Source organism: Petaurus breviceps, unplaced genomic scaffold (assembly GCF_028583685.1).
Source record: "Petaurus breviceps papuanus isolate PSGF00001 unplaced genomic scaffold, PetGlider_PUasm1.0 84, whole genome shotgun sequence".
Lineage (NCBI taxonomy): Eukaryota > Metazoa > Chordata > Mammalia > Diprotodontia > Petauridae > Petaurus > Petaurus breviceps.
In genome coordinates this window covers 15112132-15138312 of record NW_027186645.1, presented here as the reverse complement: position 1 = coordinate 15138312, position 26181 = coordinate 15112132, and the positions used below count along the sequence as shown (strand labels likewise).

Below are 26181 nucleotides of genomic sequence, written 5' to 3'. Positions count from 1 at the left end.
ATACAAAAATTCTAAGTAAAATACTAGCCAGGAGACTACAACAATGTATTGCAAAGATTATATATAGTGACTGAGTGGGGTTTTTATCAGGAATCCAAGGATGGTTTAACATAAAAGACTATGACTATAATTATCATAACAATAACCAAAATCATATGATTATATCAACAGATACAGAAAAATATTTTTGACCAAATACAATACTCAGTCCTATTTAAAACACTAGAAAGTATAGGTATAAATGAATTTTTCCTTAAAAGGATAAAAAGCATCTACCTAAAACCACTTGTCAGCTTTATCTGTAACAGTGATAATCTAGATTTCCCAATAACATCAGAAGTGAAATAAGGAGGCCAATTTCACCAATATTACTCAATATTGTATTAGAAATGCTATCAACAGCAATAACAGAAGAAAAAGAAATAGAAGGAATCAGAATAGTGAATGTTGTAATAAAAGTATCTCTTTTTATAAACAACATGATAATATACTTGGAAAATCCTTGAGTCAACCAAAAGTTATCTGAAACAATAATTTTAGAAGAGTAGCAGAAAGTAAAATAAATTCACATAAAACATCAACATTTCTATATATCACCAACAAAACTCTGCAAGAAGAAATAGTAAGAGATATCTCATTTAAAATAACTGTAGAGTATATAAGAACCTGGGAATATACCTGCCAAGACAAACTGAGGAACTACAGCAACAAAATTACAAAACACTTTATATAAGTCAGATTTAAATAACTAGAGAAATAATACTTGTTCATGAGTAGGCAGAGCCAATATAATAAAAATGACAATTCTATCTAATCTACTTATTTAATGCCATCCCAGTTAAATTACAAAAAAATTATTTTATTGAGTTGGAAAAATAATAATGCAATCTAAAGATCTTCCATGCCCCTTTGTAGTGGCAAGTAAGCAGGTACTTATAGCACCTTGTTTCAAGTTATCACCTTATGTAAGCTATTAATACAGAAGTAGTTAACACCTTGGGAGGAAGTTGCTGATGTGACAGAAAAGGGCAGAACAGAGAAGAGCTATACCATATATAAGGAAGAACACAAGCTGGACAGACAGAATTTCCTGGGGTAAGCATTGTGGAGGCAGGGCAGCTGCTGCTGGAGGGAAAGAGAGAGAATTTCTGTTAGCGAACACCTGGAGTCTGGGCTGCTACTGCTGAAGACTAAATTGAGAACTGAGAACTGACACAGAACTCAGACTTGTGGTGGCAAGACTTTCAAGGACCAGCTGGAGCTGCCAAAGACTGAGGAAGCATAACTGTGGTGCTGGTATTTTGTACAAATGTTGTTGTGGTTTTGTTAAGCCTTGTCTTCCCAGGAACAGAGATGGTGAAGGATTTGAGATGTACTGGACACTGTGAGCTCCAATATGGAGCAGGAACTGCACAGAAAGCTGGAAAAATTGCTGGGAGCTATCTGCCTTTGAACTCAGGTGGCACTTGGTTAGATTCGGACGGGAGCTGGGACTATGGAAGAGGAACCATGGAAGCTGAAAGCCTTCCCTGAGTCAAGATGAAAAGACCTCTCTGGGTACTGAGTAGTGACTGATAAAATTGAATGAGTAGTGAATGAAGAAATTATAATTTACTTGTGACCTAGGGGTGGATGGCTTTTGTACTTTCCACACAAGTAGTGACTGTTGAAGTTGTAACTTAATTGCACCCCATGGGTGAAAAACTTTGACTTTTATACTTTGTGACCCTTAAGGAGGCCTCCTTAAGGATGATTGAATAATTGTACTTTGTTGAAAATTATGTGGCCACTTTGGTAAAAACTCTGTGGCCATTTTGGTGATAAGTTGTTGAGCTGTGACATGGTGAATGCTGTATTTTGATTTTCTGTGATAAATTGTAGCATTCTGAATGCTGTACCTTGATTTTCTGTAAATGTTTTGCTCTGATTTGTTATTGAATAGAGGGTTCACTATGCTATATAATCAGAACCTTGAAAGCTGTTCACAGCAACAGTCCTCTGGAAAGCTGCTTGTGCATGGCTTTACAATAGGTTAGTTTTGATTGTAATCCCAGTTTCTTTGCCTTCCAGAATGACATATTCCAAGCCCCCTAATCTTTTAATATGAGATAGACCTTTCCTGCTGATGTCCCAAGTTGTCTTGGACTAGAAAATTGTTTAACCCAATCTTTTGTTGGTTCTGCCATACCATAATTTGATTTGAGGTATTACTTTATGATTTTTTGGAAGGGAATTTGAGAGAACTTGGCTGAGTGCTTCTCTACTCTGCCATCTTGGCTCCACCTTAGAGAAAGTATAGAAAGGTATATAAATTAGACAGTATTAGAGGTTGAAAAGTGTGGTGGTTTTACAGTCTTCCCTTGTGTAGTAAGTGTCAAGTTCAAAAATTTTTCAAAGTATAGATTTGTTATGTCTTCATTAGTTATTGAGGTATATAGGACTATTTATCTGTGTTAAATTGCTATGGTTTTAATTAGTGTCCAGTTTTATTTCTTTTTTAACCTTTCCAGTGTCATTTGTGGTTTCTTCCTGCTCTCATTTTCTTCTTCTTCTTCTACACTTGGGTAACCATATATAACCATGCTTCTTAGATTTTTGTATAGAATATAGCAGTTTTTTTTCTCTAGTCCTGAGTGCTTTTCTTTGTATTGATTAATCTTCATGAGCTTTGTGATAGATATTTCAGATGCTTTTTCCTTTTATTTCCAGATTTCAATATTATTCTGAAGCCGGCCTGCATAACATTCAGCCTGTGAGCCACTTATGGCCTGCATGCTGCTTGTGGCCCACAAAAGGATTTTGGGTGGCCCACAGAAAATGTAGAGGATGTAAAATAGGCCTGCACATCATATGGCCTACGGGCTGTATATTGTATGCCCTGTTCTCGAGTATTGAAGTTGTCAGGTATTACTGTTTTGTATAAATATTTCTCTTTGAAAATGGCCTTTGTCAAAAAATTATCACTTCATATCATTTGCGTATGACAGCTACAAAAGGATGAGGAGTAGAGTGATATTGATAATTAAAAACAATAGATAACTTGCGTAGTTCAAAATCAACTAATTGGTCTTTAAAAGTAGGGGTTACTCTTTCCAAAACCTGAAGAGGTTTTGATGAATGAAGACATGCACCTTCAAAAGACAGTCCAGGATGGAGTACAGATCGTGAATAAGTTTGTTCACCCGATACTCCTTAATTGTGAGAGGCAGCATGGTATAGTTGAACCTGAGAAATACCTTCATTATGTTGTTGAAGGATTTACAAGAAAATATAGACTAGGATGGAAAAGTATAAAAGTATTTCCATCTGCCCCAGTGGAAGGGATATCCAGCAGACCATCAAGAGTATAAATTTGGTAGCATTGGAGCTAGTTGGAAGCCTCAGAATCAAGTCCCAGCTTTATCATTTATTGTCTATGTGACTTTCAGCATATTATTCAGCCTCTTTGAACCTCAGTTTCTTCATCTGCCAAATGAGTAGGATAAAACTTACAGTGAGTACTCAAAGGAGTATTATGGTGAGGATCAAAAAGGTAATGTAAGTGAAGAGTTTGTCTTTTTTTTAATGATTTTTTGTTCTCCTTTCCTGGAGAGAAAATTGTATATCTTGTCCCAGAAAGAGTTGAAAATTTATTTTTCAGTCTAATTGGACTGTCTTGCATGCAAATTCACTTTTAAAGAGTCCTCACAGTGTATTCAGCCTACTCATTTTCACGTTTGTCAAAGCCTCCCCCCAAATTTGCCTTTTTCCATCACTTAATCATGACTAACAGGTGTGGTATGAAGCCATGGAAGTTCTCATAATTAATCTTCACATTTGAAAGTTCTCTCACACAGATATTAAGTTGTATTGATTCTTTATTCCCAGTGGTTCAGATTAGTTAGAAGTATTTTCTTTGAATTCTCTTTCAAATCTTAGTAATGATAGTAATAGATTAGCTTTGTAATGCTTTATATTTTCTGAGAACTTTAAGTTTCTGAACTCATTCTTAACTGAACTTAATAATCTTTTTCCCCTTCTGCTTTCCAAATTTTCCTTTTACTGTGGAGTATACAACTACCCTTATCACAAAGGCTCGAATTTTACAACTATTTTTGGTGCTGCACTCTCACTTTTGATATCCAGTCTTTTGTCAAAGTTGGTCAATTTTACCTCTTGCCTGCACTCCCTTCTCTCCTCTGATACTGCCATCACCTTGGTACAGACCCTCATCATCTCAGACTTGGACAATTTCAATGACCTAATGGTTGGTATGCCTGCCACAAGTGTCTTCCTACTCCAGTAGATATACCACTCAATGGTCAATGTGATCTTCATTAGTGCAGGTTTGACCTTGTCACACTCCTATTCAGTAAACTATAAACTCCAATAGCTCCCTGTCATCTCCAGGATCAAAAATAAAATCCTCTGGCATTTAAGCTCTTTACAACCTCGCCCACCCCACACCTTTCCAGTTTTATTATACTGCTCTGTACCCCCAAAGTACTCTGTGATCCAGTGACCCTGACCTCCTTGCCATTCCTTAAAAACATTATTTTGTAACTCCTCACTTTCACTGGCTGTCCCCCATGACTGGAATGTTGTCCCTCCTCATCACTTCCTCCTACTCTGGCTTCCTTCAAATCTAAGCTAAAACCCCACCTTCTACTGCAAGCTTTTCCCAGCCCCTCTTAATTCTAGTACCTATCATTAAATTACAATATAGTGTCAAAAGTTCTAGTTTGGGCGACTTATTTCTGTTCTTTTATTATATGGTAAGTGATGCCCGTGACATAGAACACAGATCTTCCCCAGGTTATTTTCTGTACACCCATTCTTTCTTCCACCTTATTTGTGCATTAGTCATAGGCTAGGAAGGGTAGTAGCATAATACTTTAATTAAAACAATATTTCCTCTTGCCAATAATAGGATTTTTCAAGCTGCTGTTAGAATATACTGATGCTGTTTGTGATGATATCTATTATTTAATAAAACTTAATTCTTTTCATATCATTTTGTGAATCAAGAGCTTAATTGGGTCAGGAATGAAGACACTTTCCTTGGATCTCAATCCTACAATAAAATATGAAATACTGCTAATTATAAAATACAACACAAAAAAACCCTTCTTGATCATTTAGGTAAATGAAGGGGCAATCTTAGGCATAAATTGCCATAAATCACAAATAACTAGCAGATTGCATGTACAAAACAGAAATTTTTATTATTTGCTTCTTTTTAAATTTAGTTGAGTGCCTGTTGGATATTATAACTCAACAGATTTGAAACTAACCTAATTATCTTTTCCCCCAAACCCATCTTCCTTCTGAATCTATGTTTCTCTTGAAAACCACCGTCTTTCCCAGTCACTCAGGTTTGCAACTTGGTTTTTAACCTTGACTCTTCCTTATCCTTAACCCCTTATATTCAGTCAGTTGCTAAATATTATTTCTACTTATGTGGTGTCTCTTGTGTTTCTATCCCTTTCTTTCTACTCTTACCACTACTACTCTAGAAAGTTGCAATAAACTCCTCGTTGGTCTCCCTGGCCACAAGGCTAAAACTTTTCCATCCTCTACACAGTTACCAAAATTATTTTTTTGGGGGGAGGGGGACAGCAGTTGCGATTAAGTGACTTGCCCAGGGTCACACAGTAAATATCTTAAGGCCAAATTTGAACTCAGGTCCTTCTGGCTCCAGAGTCAGTGTTCTGTCCACTGTGCCACTCTAACTGCTCCCAAATTGATTTTCTTGAAATACAAGTCTGAACATGTCTCTCTCCTTCTCTGTAAATTCCAAAGGTTCTCTGTTGCCTGTTGGTCAAAATTCATTTCACATAATTTCTAAATAATGAACAAATATCCCACTATCCTAATTTCAGAAATTAATAATAACACAATTAAAGTTTAGCTTTGAAAGCTCTTTGCAACCTGGCCCAACCTACCTTTTAGATGTTACATTGTTCTCTCTGTAACACTCCATGGTCTAGTTAAACTGAACTTATTTCTGTTCCTCACCTAGGGCCATATATCTCCTATTTTTATACCGTTTATATAGGCTGTCTTCTAATGCCTGGAATGTACTTTTACCTTACCTCTCTCCCTCTTGGGATCCCTTATTTCTTTCGAAACTCTGCTCAAGAAGCATCTTCTGCATGAAGCTTTTCCTCATCTGTTCCCAAATGCTAGTCTCTCCCTTACCTTGTTTTGATTTTGTGTATACGTATTGTCTCCCTTGATAGTATATAAACTCCCCGATATCAGGGACCAATTCATAGTTATCCTTGTATCCTTAGAACCTAGTACAGTGCATGGCTTATAGGCACATAGTAAATGCTTCTTGATTAAATGTACTCTTAGAATTATAGTATTTGGACCTACAAGAGACCTTAGACATCAGCTCTCCAGATGAGGAAATTAAGGCCAAGATAGTTCAAATTGTTTCAGATCATTAAGTTAAATAACTAAGAGTTTTCAAATTCAGGTCCTATGATTCCATATCTAATGCTTTTTCCACTCTAAATATTACATTGTTTAGAATAGACTCAAGAATAGTATTAGAGTTATTTTATTAACAACTGATTCTTAGTCTTGTTATTATAATTAGTTATGATGGACTTCATATATACCTGGAGAGGCTTATACAAACTGATGCTGAGTGAGAAGAGCAGAACCAGGAGAAATTTGTACATAGATACAACATATGTGTAACGACCAGCTTTGATAGACTGGACTCTTCTCAGCAATGCAAGGTTATAGGACAACACCAAAAGACTCTTGATGGAAAGAGATGTCTACATTCAGAGAAAGAACTAGAAAGAACAGAGTTTGAATGCAAATTAATAAGGACAAAAATTTAAAAAGAATTAATAAGGAATATAAAACAAAATATGTCAATAAAAAATTCTTTTAATAAAAAAGAGTAAGGAGATTCTCTGTTAGGCCACAGTAAACAGAAATTTCATAAAATGGCCAGAGCCAGACATTTGCTTCCTGAATTATGCATTGTTAAACCTCCATGAAACCCTTCCTTTAATGACTCATCCTCATGGAATGGAGATAACCCTGAGTTCTTGAATGTTATGCCAGGAGATAGTGATCTCCAGCTGGTTCTCATGCTGGGAAGGATTGAGCCATGTTCCAGCAAGAGACTGTTCTTTCTAAAGACTGGGCATCCTAGCTAAGTAAATGGAGAGGTTTAATACTAGTATGCTTGCCACTTGGTGATGAATTCTTTGGTCATAGCAACCTATGGTACTAAATTACAAAGCAGCCATCAGTTTTGCAGCTTTCCTTATCTTCTGTAGAAAAGGGGAAAGAATACAAGATTTATAAAGTTGTACTACTATCTATAAATTTTAATTACATTTTTGTACTTTAAATTTTTGTACTTTAAATGTGATTTCCTCATCCAATGACCACTGAATAGTAGTCATAGAGGAACTGAATCTTAGCAATCTTGACATTCTCACAGTAAATTAAACCAGAAGACAAAAGAAGTTTGTAGCTAATTAGAGGGATGGTTTACAGGTTCTCTTTCCAAAGGCAAATAAAAGTTACTGAGGTTGGTTTTTAATAGGTGTTGGAACATTGTTTCATTTGAAAAAAGAACCCATTATAAAAATTGTCTTTTATGTAGCAACGCACTAGTTAAAGAGAATAAAGTAGAGAGGCTCTATGAAGACCTTAACAAAGTCCCTTACTTTCTTCAAGACTCAGGGTGGGGCCAAGATTGCAGAATAGAGTTTTTTTAGATGCTTTATTAACTTCTGATTTACATCATTCATTTCCGCTAGCTTTTGAGTTACAAATTTTCTCCCCGTTTTTAGGGTGAGATACCGTATTTAGTGTGTATTTCACTCCCTCCTCAAGCCAGATTCAATGGGAATAAGGTTGACCCATTCTCTTTTGCCTTCCTATTCTTCTCCTCCATTGTAACCATTTCCCCTTACCTCTTCTGTATGAAATAGTTTACCCCATTCTATCTCTCCCCATCTCCTCTCATTATATTCCTCTCTCACCTCTTAATTTCACCTTTTAAGTATCATCCCTTCCTGTTAAATTGGTCCTGTGCCCTCTATGTATACCTGTAAACACATATACACACATTCACATATGTATTCATATGCCCATATACCCTCACATACATTTCTATCCCTTCAACTACTGAGAAAAGTTTCATAAGTTACAATTATTGTTTTTCCATGTAGGAATGTTAATAGTTCAACTTTGATAAGTTCCTTATGATTTCTTTTCCCTGTTTACCTTCTCATGCTTCTCTTGCTTCTTGTATCTGAATGTCAGATTTTCTGTTCAACTCTGGTTTTTTCAGCAAGAATGCTTGAAAGTGCTCTATTCCACTGAATGACCATATTTTCCCCTAAAACATGATACTCAGTTTTGCTGGGTAGGTGACTCTTGGTTTTAATCCCAGCTCCTTTGCCCTCTGGAATATCATATTCCAAGCCCTTCGATCCCTCAGTGTAGAAGCTGCCAGATCCTGGGTTATCCTGATTGTGTTTCCACAATATTCAAATTGTTTCTTCCTGGCTGCTTGTAATATTTTTTCCTTGACCTGGGAATTCCAGAACCTGGCTATAATATTCCTAGGAGTTTTCTTTTTGGGATCTTTTTCAGGAGGTGATTGGTGGATTCTTTCAACCTCTACTTTGCCCTCTGATTCTAAAACATCAGGGCAGTTTTCTTTGAGAACTTCCTGGAGGATGATTTCTAGGTTCTTACTTTGATCATGGCTTTCAGGCAGTCCAATAATTTTAAAATTATCTCTCCTGGATCTATTTTCCAGGTCAGTGGTTTTTCCCATGAGATATTTCACATTGCCTTCTATTCTTTCATTTGTTTGGATCTGTTTAACAGAATCTTGATTTCTCATAAAGTCATTAGCTTCCATTTGCTCCAGTCTAATTCTGAAGCAATGATTCTTCTCATTGAGCTTTTGAGATTCTTTTTCCATCTGGGAAATTTGACTTTTTAAGGCATTCTTATCCTCATTGCGTTTTTGAGCCTCTTTTGCCATTTGAGTCAGTCTGTTTTTTTAAAGTGTTATTTTCCTCAGTCAGGCTGTTGACTCTCATTTCATAATTTTCTTGCATCATTCTCATTTCTCTTCCCAATTTTTCCTCCACTTCTCTTATCTGCTTCTTAAGGTCCTCTATGGCCTGTAACCGGTTCGTATTTTTCTTGGAAGCTTTTGGTGCAGGAGTTCTGACTTCACTGTCTTCCTCCTGTTCCATGCTTTGCTCCTTTTTGTCCCCAAAATAGGAGTCTAATGTTGGAATCTTCTGTCTGCTTTGTTTTTTTTTGCCTGGTCATGTTGCCCTCAGTCACTTGACCCCTGGGCTTTTTGCCACAGTTGGACTCTGCCACCAGACAGGGGAGCTTTCGTCCCAAACGCTGGGGTTTTCTCAGTTGCCAGAGGTATTAGATGGCTACCCTCTCGGAGGTCTCCACATGCTCTGGCAAGCTGGACATACACCCCAGGACGTCCACCCTAGACTGCAATCCAGATCCAAGCAGGTTAAAGCAAGAGCGATTACCCCTCAGACTGGTGCTTGTTCCCTCTACACTCTGCAGGCTAAGAGCTGAAGCCGCCATGTGGCGCTGGCTGGCTGTGCCAGTGTCTCAGCGACCTCTCGCCTCAGGGGGCAAAAGCCATGCACTCCCACTTACTAGTCCCAAAGTCCAGACTGCACTGACCTCTCACTTTGTCCTTTGCATCTATGTGTTGATAAATCTGGAAAGGGCTATAGCTGCTGCTGATCTGGAGTCCCTCCAGTCAGCGGCTGGTCAGGCCCACCCTGGGGCTAAAGCCTCGGTGTGGGGCTGGGCTCGGCTCCCAGAGCGCTGTGCTGGCCGATTCCTGCTTCCTGCGGCCTGCCGGGCTGTCCTCAGTGGGAGGTTAACTTCTCTGTGTCATTTTGTGGGTTCTGCAGCTCCAAAGTTTGTTTAGAGTCCCCTTTTTACATGGATTGGGGAAGGTGGAGGCAGGAGCAGCAGGGAGGTCCTGCTTCTATTCTGCCATCTTGACTACCCCTCCCACCCCCCTCCAAACAGTTTTACAATAATGCTTAAAATTAAATTCTGGAGTGATAGAGTCAGCAAATGGTCAGAGTAAGACATTCTTCCAGATCAGGACAACATAGATCAGAAAGAGATTGTGGCACAGGAAAGGAAACTTGCTCGGAACCCATGTAAATGAAACACCAGTGGTAGGACTAAGTGGTGGTAACAGAAACAGCAGCAGTTTCAGGAGTTCTCAAGTCAGAAACAGTAAGGGGAACTGGCAGCTGGTCAAAAAGAGATTACAGGATACCTGTATGTTAGCACTAAACATAGGATGAGAAAGTGTTTGGCAGCTCCATTGTCTATACCCACTTTGGGGTCATAGTTCAAGGATACAGAGGAACACTTTTTATCAAGGAGTGGAAGACCTGGGTGGCAGTATCACTTTGGTCCCAAAGTGATCAGAGACCCTGAGGAACAGTATGTTTCCAGTCCCAAAGAAGGAAGGAACCTTTAAAGAGTAGTATCATTTGCAGTCCCAAGGAATCAGAAGCCCTTCCTGAATAAGGACCAGGTTGAAGATGAAGTGACCACACCTATCCACAGATCACATCACCTTGGAAGAACCTAAAACCTTCAGACTCCTAGAACTACCTCTGAAAATAGCAATGCTAACAATCTGAAGCTTGAGACAGAGGCTCCCCCTTGCTGCCCCCCACCCAACATGCACACTAGGAACAGAGTCCAACATATTAAAGTTATAAATCAAGAAATGGTGAAAAAATGACCAATAAAAAGCTGCTGTGGTGATAGGCAAGATCTAGACAGAATCTCAGAAAACAATGAAGTCAAAGCCATTTACAAACAGCCTCAAAGAACAATGGTAATTGGACAGAAGCCCAAAAGAATTTTTGGAAGAGTTAAAAAATTACTTTCAAAATCAAATAAGAGTGGTAGAGAAAAAATTGGGTAAATAAATGAAAACAAAGAAATTTGTGAAAAAGATAATTTACAGTCTGGTAAATGAGGTGTGCGAGCACACACACACACACACACACTCACAAAGAAGAAGATACCTTAAAAAATAGAATTGGCCAAATGGAAAAGGAGGTACAAAAAGCTCCCTGATGTAAACAATTCCTTAAAAGTTAGAATTGGGAAAGTGGAAGCTAATGAATCCTTTAGGTATCAAGAAAACAATAAAAAATAGAAGAAATAAATGACCTGGAAAGTAGATTGAGTAGAGATGATTTAAGAATTTTTAGAGTACTTGAAAGCAGTTATCAAAGAAAAAACCTAGACAACTCATTTCAAGAAATTATCACAGAAAACTCTCCTGTTAGCATCCTAGAATAAGAGAGTAAAATAGGAATTGAAAGAATCTGCCAATCACCAGCTGAAAGCAATCTCAAATTGAAAATTCCCAGGAATATTTTATCTAAAGTCTAGAACCTTCCCCAACCCCCAGGTCAAAGAGAAAATACATCAAGCAGCCAGAAAGCAACCATTCAGATACCATGGAATCCCAGTCAGGATCACACAAGATCAAGCAGCTACCACACTGAAGGATTGGAGGGCTTGGAATATAAAGTTCCAGAAGACAAAAGAGCTGGAATTAAAACTAAGCTAACCTACCCAGTAAAATTAAGTATAATCCTTCAGAGAAAAACTGGAAATTTAATTAAATAAAGGACTTTCAAGCAATTCTTATGAAAAGAACAGAGCTGAAAAGGAAACATGATTTTCAAATACGAGGTTAAAGGTAAAGATGAAAGTGTAAATTTGATAAATTTTTTACTTTTCTATATGGGAAAGGTGGTACATGTAGCTTCTAAGAACTTTATCATTATTAGCGCAGTTAGAAGGATTCTACATAGAGTGTGCAAAAGTGAGTCTGTTATGATGGCATGATATTTTTTAAAATGGATAGGTGAGAAAGAGGGATGCCCAGGGAGAAAGGAAGAATAGGGAAAAAATGGGGGAAATTATAAAGAAGCAGGGAGAGGCAGTGTTTGAACTTCACTTACATCTAAATTGATTCAAAAAAGGAAATATATGTATTTATAAATATGCATGTGTGTGTGTGAACATGAGCAGTTGGTAATGGAAATTTGTCTTACTCAACTGGGAAATAAATGGGGAAGGGAGGGGGTATAAAAAGGAGGGCAGGTTAAAAAAAGGCAGTGGTCAGAAACCAAAGAAAATAAGTTAGAGGGAAATGCAGTTAGTAATCATACTATGAATGTGAATGGCATGAACTCACCCCTTAAATTAAAACAAAAATAGATTTGAAACCAGAATCCGGCAATATGTTGTTTACAGAAAACATTTGAAACAGACACATGTAGAATTTTTAAAAGGGGCTGTGGCAAAATCTGTCCTTCAGATGAAGTAAGAAAGGCAGGGATAGGTTAAATGGGGGTATAGAAAGGTATTTAGATTAATGGGATGGGATGATAAGGGAGGGATGCTTGGGTGGGTGGGTACAGGTTAAGTAACAGGAGGGCAAGATAGTGGGTAGAAGTAAAGTAGAGGGATAGGAGGATAAGCACAAAAGTAAAGATCAGGAGGAGAATTGGTTAGAGAAAAAGGAGCAGGGGCGTTAATCATGATCTTGGACAAAAGTAAGGTTAAAGTAGATTTAATCAAAAGAGAAAAATAGGGAAACTACACCGTGTGTTGGCCATATTTATCGTGTTATTTTGGAGTATTTAAAATAACTAGGCAGTATAAGGTGGGAATATTGCTGTGGTGTAGGAAATGATGAGTTGGTTGACTTGGGAAAATATGGAAAGATTTAATTTATGAAAGAAGAGGTTACCGACCTTCAGAGAAACAGGATAAAATTATAATATGGTCTTACATAGATGCATATGAATGTGTATATGTGTAACTATGGTTATAGAGATCTAAGTACATGTATGTGTAAGTGTATATATTATAGGTTTTTGTGTTTATATATGTATATGTTTGTGTGTCTATATAAGTATGTATATATCACACACATATGTATATATATACACACATATATATTTTTTCCACACTTGTAGCCTTCTGGGGTGGGGGAGGGGAAAGGGAGGGAAAAGAACAAAGTAAAAAGCGCACAGCAGAAAACAAAAAAAAAATCGACAAGGAAGCAAATATGGATGTCTCTCAACACAATACGTAGTATTTATTATATAGATTTTCTTGAACTGGAAATTTATTGCTGTGTATTTTGAATCCTCATGTTATGCTGTGTGCATAGCAATGCTTTTTTTCTTATTTTGTATTATTTTAGTTTTAGTATTTGTTTCTTTTTTCTTTTCTTATTTTGCATTTAAGTTTAAAATTTAAAAAAAATATGGAAAAAAAAGGCAGGGGAGCAATCATGATCCTAGACATAACAAAAGTAAAAATAGACTCAATTAAAAGGGATAAACAGGGAAACTGTATTTTGTTCAAAGTAACTATAGATGAAGTAATATCAATACTACACATATACACACAAATGGCATTGCATACAAAATCTTAAAGGAAGAGTTAAATGAATTACAAAAAGAAATAGTAAAATTGTACTAATGGGGGACTTTAACTTTTCCATCTCAGAGACAGATAAATCTTACCACAAAATAAATAAGAAAGCCATTAAAGGAGATGAATAGAATCTTAGAAAAGTTAGATACGAAAATTCTGCATTCCAAAAAGATACCTATATTCCCTTTATTGTACTATACCTTGCCCCTCAACTCAGTGTTCTGTAGTGCACAATACCTGGCACATAGTAGATGATTAATAAAATACTTGTTTCCTTCTTTCCCCAGCTGCCCTCGAAAAATTATCTTTTATAGTCAGTTCTACCTATAATGCTTATTCCGAAAACTCAAATTTGGGATTGAGCATTATAGAATTAGGGAATGGTTTCAGCATGGTGTAGATTTTATATTTGTTCATGCACAAAACAGCAAGAACTATACCCCTTTACAATAATTCACAAGATGCAAACCTGGAGCCTACTTCCACACAGAATTTTTCTTTTTCAAAGTAAAGTGATATATTGTATATCTTCTGATTACATTAGGAGCTGTGACCTGAAGAGGTCTAGTCTGCCCCCTATGACCTTTGAAGTACCATGACTGGTACCCTTTATTCATCTCCCCCCTCCAGTTTCAGCGCAGTAAGGCTGCTCTTTCCTGCCTAGCCACTTGACTTTGCCAACCTTGGCTCTGTCAGAACTGAGGCGCAGGCCTATGTGCAACCTAATGCCATAAATACCTTTAATGTAATATTTGTGTATTTCTTAACCATTTAACTATGCCACCATTTTTATAAGGTTATCTTTTTATGTGTCAGTGATGAAATTTTTAGAGTGTGATGCCCCAGACCCCATTTTGCACAAAAGTCCTGTGGTTTTTATTGTTCCATTTTGCATAGCATAGTGATTTTTAGAAACACTTATGCCCATTGTAGTAGAACTGTTTTTTAAAAATATTTTATATACTTATATATGGCATGTTTTGCTTCTCCTATTAAGATATAAACTCCTGGAGGAGTTTTTTTGTTTGTTTTTCCTATTTTGGCGGGGGAGGGAGGTTGGAATGGGATGGGATGGGACATGTCTTCAGATCCTCAGCACCTTAGCACAATGCCTGGCAAATGATAAATGTTTAATAAGTGCTTGTTGATTCATCGTGCATGTCAGTAACTTGAGTTTATTTACTAATAAGCAATAGAAACCCCTTGAAGATTCCATATACTGGTGGTTTGGTGGTTAGATAAAGTTCTGGGACAGTCTGCTAAGGATAGTAATATTTTCTAAAATAGATATTAGAAAGCCCTTTTGGAAGCCCTTATAGGCAAATATATTGGATATAGCATCATTGTCTCCATGTACTTATAGACAACAAAAATTTCTCCATACCACAGGTATCAACTGAGCGTGTGAGATCTAGAATTTCACAGTTACAAGTTTCGATGACTATTTCAAAGTGAAAAGTCCTGAATTAATCCTGTCATCTCCAGATTTTTTTTTTCCTATTGCAGTGGGAATTGCTTTGACAGTAATGAACATTTACAGCCATTTTACTTATAGCTCCCTCTAGCTGAGCTAAACATAGATTCAGCTCTTAAAAGGATATAGAGAAAAATAGAATTCCTCTTTTCTGAAGTGCAAAAAGGGACTATTATGAAGTAGAATTATACTTGGATTTCTGTGAGTACTTCTTCCTCTGGTATAGATGATAGCTTTCCACCTTTTCTCTTATGCATTTCTTATCCATGTTTCTTTACAAATTGTCCCCAAAGAGTCCACTATGCTGGTTTTTCTTATTATATCTCTGTGGTACCAATATAGCATTCAGACCATTCTTCCATTTTTTCTCACTCTTACTCCATGACCAATTCCTCCTTATATTTTGTGCTATAAGAAATATTTTGAAGTATCTGCTTTATTACGGGATATTTTGTTCAGCTCTGGAAGAGAGAAGTACTTTAAGATGTATTTCTTTTTGCCAAGCAGGTTATAATTTTAATTGCGTAATCTTCAGTTCAAGCCCTCATGGATATTTTTATGTATTTACAGCTGACTTAACTCTACTTTTGAAAAGAGAGCAGATGAGAAGTGTATGTTGTTCTGACTATTATTAATGCTAAATCATAGACAGTGTTAATAGATTATTGTTGTTGATTCATTTCAGTCACATCTGATTCTTCATGGCCCCATTTGGGGTTTTCTTGGCAAAGATACTGGAATGGTTTGCAATTTCCTGGTCCAGGTCTTGTTACAGATGAGGAAATTGAAGCTAACAGGGTTAAGTGACTTGCCCATAGTCTAGTAAGTGTCTGAGGCCATATTTGAACTAAGGTCTTCCTGACTCCAGGCCCTACCCTCTATCCAATACGCCATGTACCTGCCTCCAAATTACTATTACATCCTGTTTCATCCACCAGTATATAACACATTTAGCTGGTACTGAGAATGGGTAGTAAATTGGTTCTAGAATTGAGTAGGAGGAAAATTTTGGAGTGAATCAAATTTGAAAAAATTGTACAAATTTTCATTGATCCCAGATTTTTTTTTAACTAGTCACAAAAATTCATCTCTTGAATACCATTGTTTTCCTGATGAATATGGTTTTGAATCATGGAACTCACTGATTTTGGTAGAATCAAAATTATAAGTAACCCAAAGGGCAATTGAAAACTGCATGGTGGATATAAGTAGGCTATAGCATATTTCTAGTGTTGATTACAGCTTTACAGTCAAACAACTGACTGAGTTTAAAACCTTATTTTCTGGTTTCTAGTTTTTGGCTTTTTAAAAAAAAATTGACATAGTAGAAATAAGTGCAGCAGAGGATTCTGGAAAGATGGCAGGGTAGGTAAAAAAATTCTAGGATCTCCAAATTTCCCCCACAAAAAAGACAGAACATCACCTCAAAATGAATGTGGAGGAGCAGAAATAAATAAAAGTGGGGTAAAGCAGTTGTCCTCCTCAGACCACTGGAGAGGACCTTAGGAAAGACATGACTTCCAGAGAGGGAAGTTCAGCCCAAGTGAAATGCAAACACCTTCAAACAGACTGTGGATTCAACAAATAGTAAACCCTGGGGGTAGCTGGATTGGGAGGCAGCCTCAGCTTCAGGAACTGTCTGAGTAGAGAAAATTGAAGGACTCTCTGCTGTCTTGTGATTCCAATCCCAGCTGTGTGGACCAGATGTGGTCCAAGGCTTCAGCTGTGGGTGAAAAGGATGAGTACACACCTAGTGAGAGTAGTTACAGAGGGACAGGTTGCTAGCTGTGGGCACTTACAGGAGAGCAGAATCCCTGGTTTCAGCTCCAGGGCAGAGGGGAGAGCTGACTGGGGTCCCTAGCCATGGCTTAAGGATGGAGAGCAGTGCCCACAGTTAAGCCTTCAGACATAGCTCAAAAAAAAAAATAGTAAAAGGACCTCAAGCTTGGGGCACTGTTCCCCCACACCTCTGGACTAGAATCGAATACAATAATAAGCTGCCAAAAATAAAATGATTAAAATGAATAAGCAAAGAAGAAAGAACTTGACCATAAACAGCTAATATGGGGATAGAGAAGATCTGGGTTCATATTCAGAGTAAGATTTTGAAATTTAAAAAGACACTCCTAATTCAAAATAGAAACATAAAACGTCAAATGAGAAAATGAGGAAAAACCAGGAGGAAAAAATATCGATCCAAGAAAATTAAGAGAAGAAAGTCAACCAATTAAAAAAAGAAATCCAAAAACTTATGGAAGAAAATAACTCCTTGAAAACCAGAAAAAAAAATCTTATTAGAAAAACAACTGATACAGAGGACAGATCAAGGAGAGACAGTATAAGGATTATTGGACTACCTGAAAGTTTACAATCAAAAAAAAGTCTTGATACAGTATTACAAGAAATTGTTAAGGAAAATGGCCCTAAAATTTTAGAACGAGAGACTAAGGTAGAAATTTTTAAAAATCTACTGATTACCACTTGAAAGAGATCCCAGTATGAAAACCTGCAAGTTTCAAAGCACCCAGGAAAGGAGAAAATATTACAAGCAGCAAAAGAATTTAAATACCATGGAGCTACAATTAGGATCACACAAGACCTAGAAGGTTCTGCGTTAAAAAAAAAAAAAAACAACAACAACAACAGGTCTTGGACCATACTATTTTGAAGAGCTAAAGAGCTGGTATTGCAACCAAAAATAACTTACCCAACAAAGTTGAGTATAATTCTAGGGGGGGAGGGGGAAAGGACATTCTATGAACTGAAAGATTTTTAGATATTTATGACAAAAAGTCTAGAACTCAATGGAAAATTGGATATATAAGATTCAGGAGAAACATAAGGGAAACATTAAAGAGCAATTGTAAGGGACTAAATTAGGTTCAGGGATGGGGAATCTGTGACCATATGGCCCTCTAGGGGAATTCAAACTTCACCGAACAAATCTCCTTAATAAAAGGATGTATTTTGTGTCCCAGGTTCCCCACCCCTGGCTTAAACTGTTTACTTCTTATATGTGAAAATGTTATTAGTACTCTTAAGGCTACCATCATTCCTTAGGTAGTTTGAAAGAAAGTCATGGGCTGAGCTGCTAATGTTGGGTTGATTCTGAAAAATAAAACTGGGTAGGAAGAGGTAAAAAGGAGCAGTTGTGTCATACAAATGAGACATGAAACGAAGAGCTGGTATAGAAGAAGCAAGTGGAGGTGGAGAGCTGGTAGTGCTGGAGCCTTAATCATTGGAACTGGGTTAAAGAGGGAACAATATATACATCTAGAAGGGTATAGAAATCTTTTATGTTTAGAATGAGAAGGTGAGGGGATAAGGAGATGGGAGGGGCTTTTAAGAGGTTGTATAGATTAAGAATTGGGGGAGGGAGAGGGTAAGAGAAGGAATTATCTCTTTTTGCAGATGATATGATGATATATTTGAAAATCCTCAAGATTCAAATAAAAATTAGTTGAAATTAATAATTTTAGCAAGGTAGTAGAATGTAAACTAAACCCACATAAACTGTTAGCATTTTTATGCATCACCAACAAAACCCTGCAAGAAGAGATAGCAAGAGACACCCCATATAAAATAATTATATTCAGTATAAACTACCCAAGAGTATACCTGTCAAAACAGACCCAGGAACTATATGAACAAAATTATAAAACATTCTTTTTTACAAATAAAGTCAGATTTAAAATTGGAGAAATATTAATTGTTTGTGGGTAGGCTAAGCCAAAATAATAAAAATAACAATTTTGCCTGACTAATCTATTTAATGCCATCCCAATTAAATTTCTAAAAAAGATTTACTGAGTTAGAAAAATAACAAAATTCATTTAGAAGAACAAAAAGTCAAGAATTTCAAAGAAAATAAAATTTCATCCAATAGTACCAGACCTCAAACTGTACTATAAGGCAGTAATAGCAAAGCTATTCAGTACTAGCTAAGAAACAGGTTGATTAGTGAAGGATTATAGTAACCTTGTGTAAAGGTTACTATAATGTAAAGATTTAAATTTGGGGGATAAGAATTCATTATCTGGTGGAAAAAACCCCCAGAAATTTGAAAGCAGTCTGGCAGAAATTGGGCATGAACCAGTTTCTTAAACCATATACCAAGATAGGATCAAAACGAGTATGTGACCTAGATATAAAAGGAGATGATCACAAGAAAATTAGAAGAACAAGGAACGTGTTACCTATCAGGATAGAACAATTTACAAATAAGCAAGAGAGCCTTCTGAAGCAAAATGGATAACTTTGATTTTTGAATGCTCCCATTCCAATTCCTTTTATCTATCTCATTTCTCTTGAATAAAATATACACATACAGGGTCAAATTCTAGTCACCAGTTTCATCCTCTTGGGTATATAGAAACATAGGAGTTTAATGTTTTGATTGTTTTTGTTTTTAAGGAGAACTGTGTCTTACACAGCAAGAAAGAAGTCAGTATGACTGTAGGAGTAATTTGCTGGAAGAGAACCAAGAGGATGAGATTGAATGTGTGTGTCTTTGGCAAGGGGAAAGACCACTTATTCATTTGAGGCTGAAACTAAGGAGGAGAGGGTGCTGAATGATTTCTAGGGGATGTTGAAATATAGAATAGGGAAGGGAAGTGATCTGAATGGCAAATGGCCTTTTATTCACAATAAAGTATGAGAAAGTCCTATGCTGAGAAGGACTTGGAGGTAGGTTTGAAGAGTAAAGGAAAGATTGGGAACTACACTTGAGGGAATGTAGTCATCACTTGGGGAGGAGCAAAAATTTTGCCTTTTAGCAGTGAGGATCTTGTTGAGATTAAATAACAAATTTGTAGTTGGCCCAGTTAATAGTTTTGTGAAATCTTCAGTACTGCTCAGCAGCACAACGTAAGTTATCACTGTATATTTTACATCCATACTCCTAGAACAAGCAGTCTCCACTTCTTTCCTCTTCTCAACACTGTATGATCTGGCTTGTGACCTTATCGTTTTCACAGAAATCTCTGTAAATTATTAAATCATCTCTCAGTTACCAAATCTAACAATCTTTTCAAATTGTCTTCCTTCTTTTTGGTAAGGAAACCCAACTAAACAATCATAAAAGTATTTGACACTATTAACTACTGTCTTTTGAATACTGTTTTTCCCTGGGTTCTTGTGACACTGCTCTCTTTTTCTCTCTTGGTTGTCCTACCTTTTTAGCAACTCCTTTTTTTCAAAAACTTTTTTTTTTGTATCTATGTTCTGCTCATTATTATAGGTGTATGCTGTGGACTCCCTTTCTTTTCCCTCTCAACATCCTCTTTCATAGTGGTTTTATCAGCTCTCAATTATCAAGTAACTTACAGATCTATGGCCTAAGTCTCCTTCCTGAACTATATCACCAACTGCCTATTGGATCTCTCCAGTTGGATGTTAGGCATCCTAAACTTGTCATGTCCAGAACAGAATTCATTACCTTTCTCCACCCATCAATCTTATTTTACTTTTGTCAAGGGCACCACTAGCCTTCCAGTCCCCCAGGTACTCAATATAGGAGTAATCTTTAATTAAGTCCTTTGTCACTTGCCAAGTTTATTTCCCTCCGTAACATCTGTCCTTCTGCTTCTGCTCTAACCTACTACCCTATGTCAGGTTCTCTTCACCTCTCACTTGAAGTATTACAATAGTCTCATAATTAGTCTCATAATGTGTTAATTCGTTTTCTTAATTTTCCAATGAATCTTCCACTTAGCTGTCAAAGTGATATTCCTAGAGGACAGTTCTGACCATATCATTACCCTATTCAAGAAGTTCCAGTAGCTCCCTCTTGGTTCAAGGATAAAATAAAAACCTTTCTTTGGTGTACAGTGCCCTTCAAAGCTTGACTCTAGCCTACCTTTCTAGAAATTTTATGCATTTTCCTCTTTGTTCACTCTTTCATCCAAATTGGATAGACTTCTGCCTTTTTTAAGAGCCTTTTCTAGTCCTTAATATTAGTGTCTGCCCTCTGAGATTATTTCCAATTTATTCTATATAAATCTTGGTTTTGTGCATAGTTATTTACATATTGTCTCCTTCCTTTAGACTGTGAAGTCTCTTGAGAGTAGGGACTGGTTTTTTTTTTTGTCTTTCTTTGTGTCCTCCTAAACACATAGTCCCTGACAAGACACATAATAGGTGCCTGTTAAATGATTTTTGACAAACTGAACTTTTCCATTTTTTATCTCGTTTTATTATCCTTACAGCTTCATCTTTAAATACTCTTCTGACGATTTAGTTTAATTTGATCTCTCACGAAATTTTTTGTATACTTATTTTTTTCTCTTTACTGCTTTTCAGTATTTTCTGTATTGAAATTGTTTGTGACCTTTCATCATCCTCCTTAGCAAGAGTCCCACTGTTGTATTTGCTGTCTTGCCCAGGTTTTTTTGCTCCTTCATCCCATGATTTAGGAAGGGGGGGAGGGAAATCTCATAAAAATATTTTGCTATTCTTCTATAATATTTCCTAATTGAGTTTATATTGTAACTTACTAGTATGTGGAATGTTTGGCTGCCATATCCCTCTATTTACCTAGAAGATAAGTGCTAACAGGTAAGTTAATAGTTAAGAATAACATTCTTAGTAACTTCTCCCTTTTCTATCACTCTACTCCATTATTATTACAGAAATATATAGAGGCTACCCTGAACTAAAAGACAGTTTTGTGTTTTTCTCTGCTTCATGGATTACCATGACCAAAGAGTTCATTATCAAATGCCCATGCTATTATGATAAGCCTCTTCATACTTAGCTAGGCTGGTCCTTGGAAAGTAGATATAGTCTGTTTTGAGATCACTACTCATACTTGCACAAACTCTGTTCCATTGCCTCTTTGTAGCATGGAGGTGACAGTTCTAAAATGAGTAAAATATAAGCTCAGGAGTAGATTCTACCATGATAATAAAATTAGGCCATAAGCAAAAATGAATTTTTATAGTGAGATTTTCAGTGTTTAAAATTATTGTATATCACTTAATCCCAATTGCCCTGCCTTTCCCCCTCCAAAAAGCAAAAAAAACCTTATTGTATACCTGGTTATAATAATTAAAATTTTCTGAGTAGAATCTTCAAATGCAGTTTTGTTCAAGCCTGATCAGTCCTTTTACATGAGTGAAAAAGATTTAAAGTTTTGTGATGGAAATTATAACATTCAGTAAATATTACACAGAATTTCACTAGAGGGTGCTGTGTAAACATTTATCATAGAATATGAAGAAAGTCTCTTTCCTTTTATTGGTTCTATTATTGGTATGGTTTACCCATTTTTAAATATATTGACTTGTCACAAATCTTCATTTCATATTCTGTACTATAATACCAACATAGAAGTTTGAATAATTGAAAAAAGTAGCTGCTAGTAATAGTATTAACAAGTTGTTCTCATTTAAATATTGAGTATTTTGTTTTGTTTCCTCCCTAGGAAATGTATGACTCCAATCATGTATGCAGCTCAAGAAGGCCATGCTCAGGTTGTTGCTCTCCTTGTTGCTTATGGAGCAGAAATAAATGCCCAAGATGAAAATGGCTATACAGTATGATTTCTTATCTTTATTGTTAAGGGCTCATGTTTCTACAACATTGTTAACATGTAGAAAATTCCTTCAGGCAGTAGGAAAAGTTAGGAGGTAATAGACTTATTGGACATGTTCTTTGCTGATATCAGAAAAATGGCATACACCTCTGACAAAATAGAACCTCTACTAATCTACAAAGACTTAAGCTTGGCCCTTCAAATGGAAATATTTTATAGGAGAAAAATTTTGCACTAATTAACTGTTAATTAAACTCACTGTTAATTCACTAACTGGATAGATCTTTTTATTCCATGGAACTACAAAACTTTGGTCATGTTTATTACTTTAATTTATTAAAATTGTGATGTGATAGAGTTTGGAATTAACTTTAGGAGTAAACAGATATAGGATGAAATGAATGCTCTTCCTCCCCCCCCCCCCTTTTAGGCCTTAATATGGGCAGCACGTAGGGGTCATAGAAGTGTAGTTTTGAAGTTGCTTGAACTGGGAGCTAATAAAACAATACAGACCAAAGATGGAAAGACGGCAGGAGAGATTGCTAAACGAAATAAACATCCAGAGGTATGTAATATACGTGTGTGTGTATGTGTGTGTGTGTGTATATAATATAAATCTATAACCTAGATTATGTATAATAATGTAAATATATAAAACATATATATAAATATAACTTGCAGAGATAGAGAAGGTAGTGGAAGGGGAAGAGGAAGACAACCTGAAGCTTTGTCAGAGGTAAAATGTTTTGCCCTTTTAAAAAATCCTAATAATGAATCTGACAAGCAGTAAAAGGTTTAATTATGGTGAGTCTTTTTTTCCCCAGAACATAATTACTAAAATTTCATTTAACACTACATGAATATGATGTTTAATTGTCTGAGTTGCTAAATTTAAAGTTTTATTAAAGCTTGGCAAAATCTTTTAGCTTTATAAATGAAATTATATTAAGATATGTTTATTTGAACATACTGAATATGAATGTTGAGGGCTTAAAATTAATTTTCCTGTAAAGAAAGCCAGCTGAGTATTCAAAAATTGAGCATATGGAAGTAACATTAAGTTTCACAATCTTAATTCAAAGAAATGAATTCAGAATGTAACATTCCATTGTTTTACTTTCCACCTAAATAAATATGGAACAAGAGTATCTATATAATCATGGCACATATACTTAATCATATGCCTTACATAAAATGTTGTTTGGCAGAGTATGACAGGCATAATAGTAAATTACTGGGTAGACATCAATATCAGGTCAGAATTTGAATGTTTTCACTAAAAGCTCTTGTGTAATATTTCAAGTACAAAAAGTGATATAGAATATTTGTCTTGAGAATAAATTATAAAGTTCTAAATAAAACATTAAGGGTTAACTTTTTAAACCATGACAGCATGTAAATATTAAATTTGATTTCTCAATATGTCGTCATAAGTGCCTTTCACAATGTAAGCACTTAATCACTCCTTGTTGAATGAGACAAAAGGATCATCATGGTAATTAACTGCCATATCAAAAACAGCTTTTGTTATAATTTTTGAACGCGAAATACAAGAAGAGACTTAGAGTTACTAACATCATCCATGCTACTAAGTCTTTTAAAATAATCCCCAAAATATGGGGCAGCCAGGTAGCCCAGCTAGTAAGAGCACTGGCCCCAGTGTCGGGACGACCTGGGGATCAAATCCTAGCTCAGATACTTAGCACCACACCCAGAAATAACTGGCCGTGTAACCTTGAGCAAGTGACTTAACCGCAATTGCTTTAAAAAAAAAATAATAATCCCCAAAATAAATTTTAAACATTTATGTCATATTTCTTAAATTTGGATAAAGCAGTCTTTAGCTAGCTTACTGCTAGATTTATTTACACGTAGACTATATTTGATTTCATACAATAATAATTACATTACTATACACAATTTACTTGTTAAATTATCTTCCAATGGTTAGTAGGATTTTTTTGTTTGTGTGAAATGTTTTGATGTGATTAATTAGAATTTGTGTAAAATACACTTTAAGCATCGGCCATTTAGATTTAAATAGCTTTCTATTTAAAACTTTTGACATTCACATTTTGAGTTGTATACCTTTGAGGTATGAAAATACATTTCCACATTGATATTATATATCTTTAGTTATGTTTTTAAAGAGAGCTTTCATTTTCTAATTTGAGATATTTTTTGAAGTCTCTTTCCTCTCTTATTTCAATTTTAAAACATACTTGATCCTCCAATTGTTTTCATCAAGTAATTATTTTGAGAAAATGCTTTTTGTCTCCTTCATCTTACTAAAATTGCCAGTAAGAATATGAGTGAACGTGTGCTTCAGTTAATTTAAAGTTAACATGGTAGACGCTGTTAATGTTAACTAAATTTAAATGAGTTTGTTAAAATTTTCAGCTCTTCACTTTACTTTCTTTGAATGTGAATCCATTGCAAGGAAAGCTCCAACACTTAACTAAAGAGGAAGCTATATGTAGACTTTTGACAACAGATGGTGATACAGGAAAAGAACACAAATTTAGGTAAAGTTACATCACTGAAATTTTAAATAAATTTTAAATCAGTATTAAGTGAATTGTTAGAAATTGAATGACTATGAGTAATCATTGAATAATATGAATATTATAAGTTGTTGACATAATATTGTAAGAAAATAGGATGATTCACTTAGGATAAATTGCCTTTTAAAAGTTCACAAAAATATAAAAATCTCCCTCCACCCAGTACTTCCTACCTTCCCTATGACTGTAGAGGGCATCCTTCCATTCCTTCAGTCTTATTGCCTGGGGATCATCCTAGATTCCTCACCCCACCCCCATATCCAAACTGTTGCCAAGACATGCTGATTTTAACTTTGTAACAACTCCCGAATATATTCCCTTCTTCTCTCTGACATTGCTGTCACTCTAGTACAGTCTCTTATCACCAGATACTTTGATTATTTCAATAGCCTGTGGGTGAGTCTGCCCACCTCAGGTCTCTTCCCCACTCCAATCCATCCTCCATTCAGTCACCAAAGTGATTTTCATAAAACTCAAGACTTATTATATAACCTCCCTACTTAATATCCAGTGGCTTCCTGTTACAGGCTTCTTATTGCCTCTAGGAACAAATACAAAATGTTATGATTCACATTCAAAGCCCTTCATAACCTAACCCCTTCCTTTCTTTCCAGTCTTCTTACATCTTACTCTCCAAAACATACTCTTTGAGCCAGTGACACTGGCCTCCTGGCTGTTCCACAAATAGGACACTCCATCTCTCAGCTACAGCCATTCTTTCTGTCTCCCCCTTGCCAGAAATGCTTTACCTCCTACAGGAAGCTTTCCCCAACCTCTGTTAATTACTGTGTCTTTCCTCTGTTAAGTATTTCCCATTCATCTTCTATATAGCTTGCTTTGTATATATTTGTTTGCATGTTGTCTCCCCCATTAGATTGTAAACTTCTTGAGGGCAGAGACTGTCTTTTGCCTCTTTTTGTATCCCCAGGGCATAGCATAGTGGCCTGGCACCTTTTGTTGTTAAGTTGTTTCATCTGTGTCCAAGTCTTTATGACCGCAGTTAGGGTTTTCTTGGTAAAGATACTAGAGTGGTTTGATATTTCCTTCTCTGGCTCATTTTACAGATGGGGGAAACTAGAGTTAAGTGACTT

At 36.1% G+C, this 26181-nt stretch overlaps 1 protein-coding gene across 1 annotated transcript in view; it reads left to right on the top strand.

The window, feature by feature from the left end:
- Positions 1 to 26181, top strand: part of ASZ1 (ankyrin repeat, SAM and basic leucine zipper domain containing 1) — a 105503-nt gene that overhangs the window by 33465 nt on the left and 45857 nt on the right. Inside the window, exons 4-6 of the mRNA XM_069106961.1 lie at positions 22416 to 22527; positions 22957 to 23091; positions 24927 to 25051. Coding sequence (XP_068963062.1) covers positions 22416 to 22527; positions 22957 to 23091; positions 24927 to 25051 — 372 coding nt within the window. The remainder of the gene's footprint in view (positions 1 to 22415; positions 22528 to 22956; positions 23092 to 24926; positions 25052 to 26181) is intronic.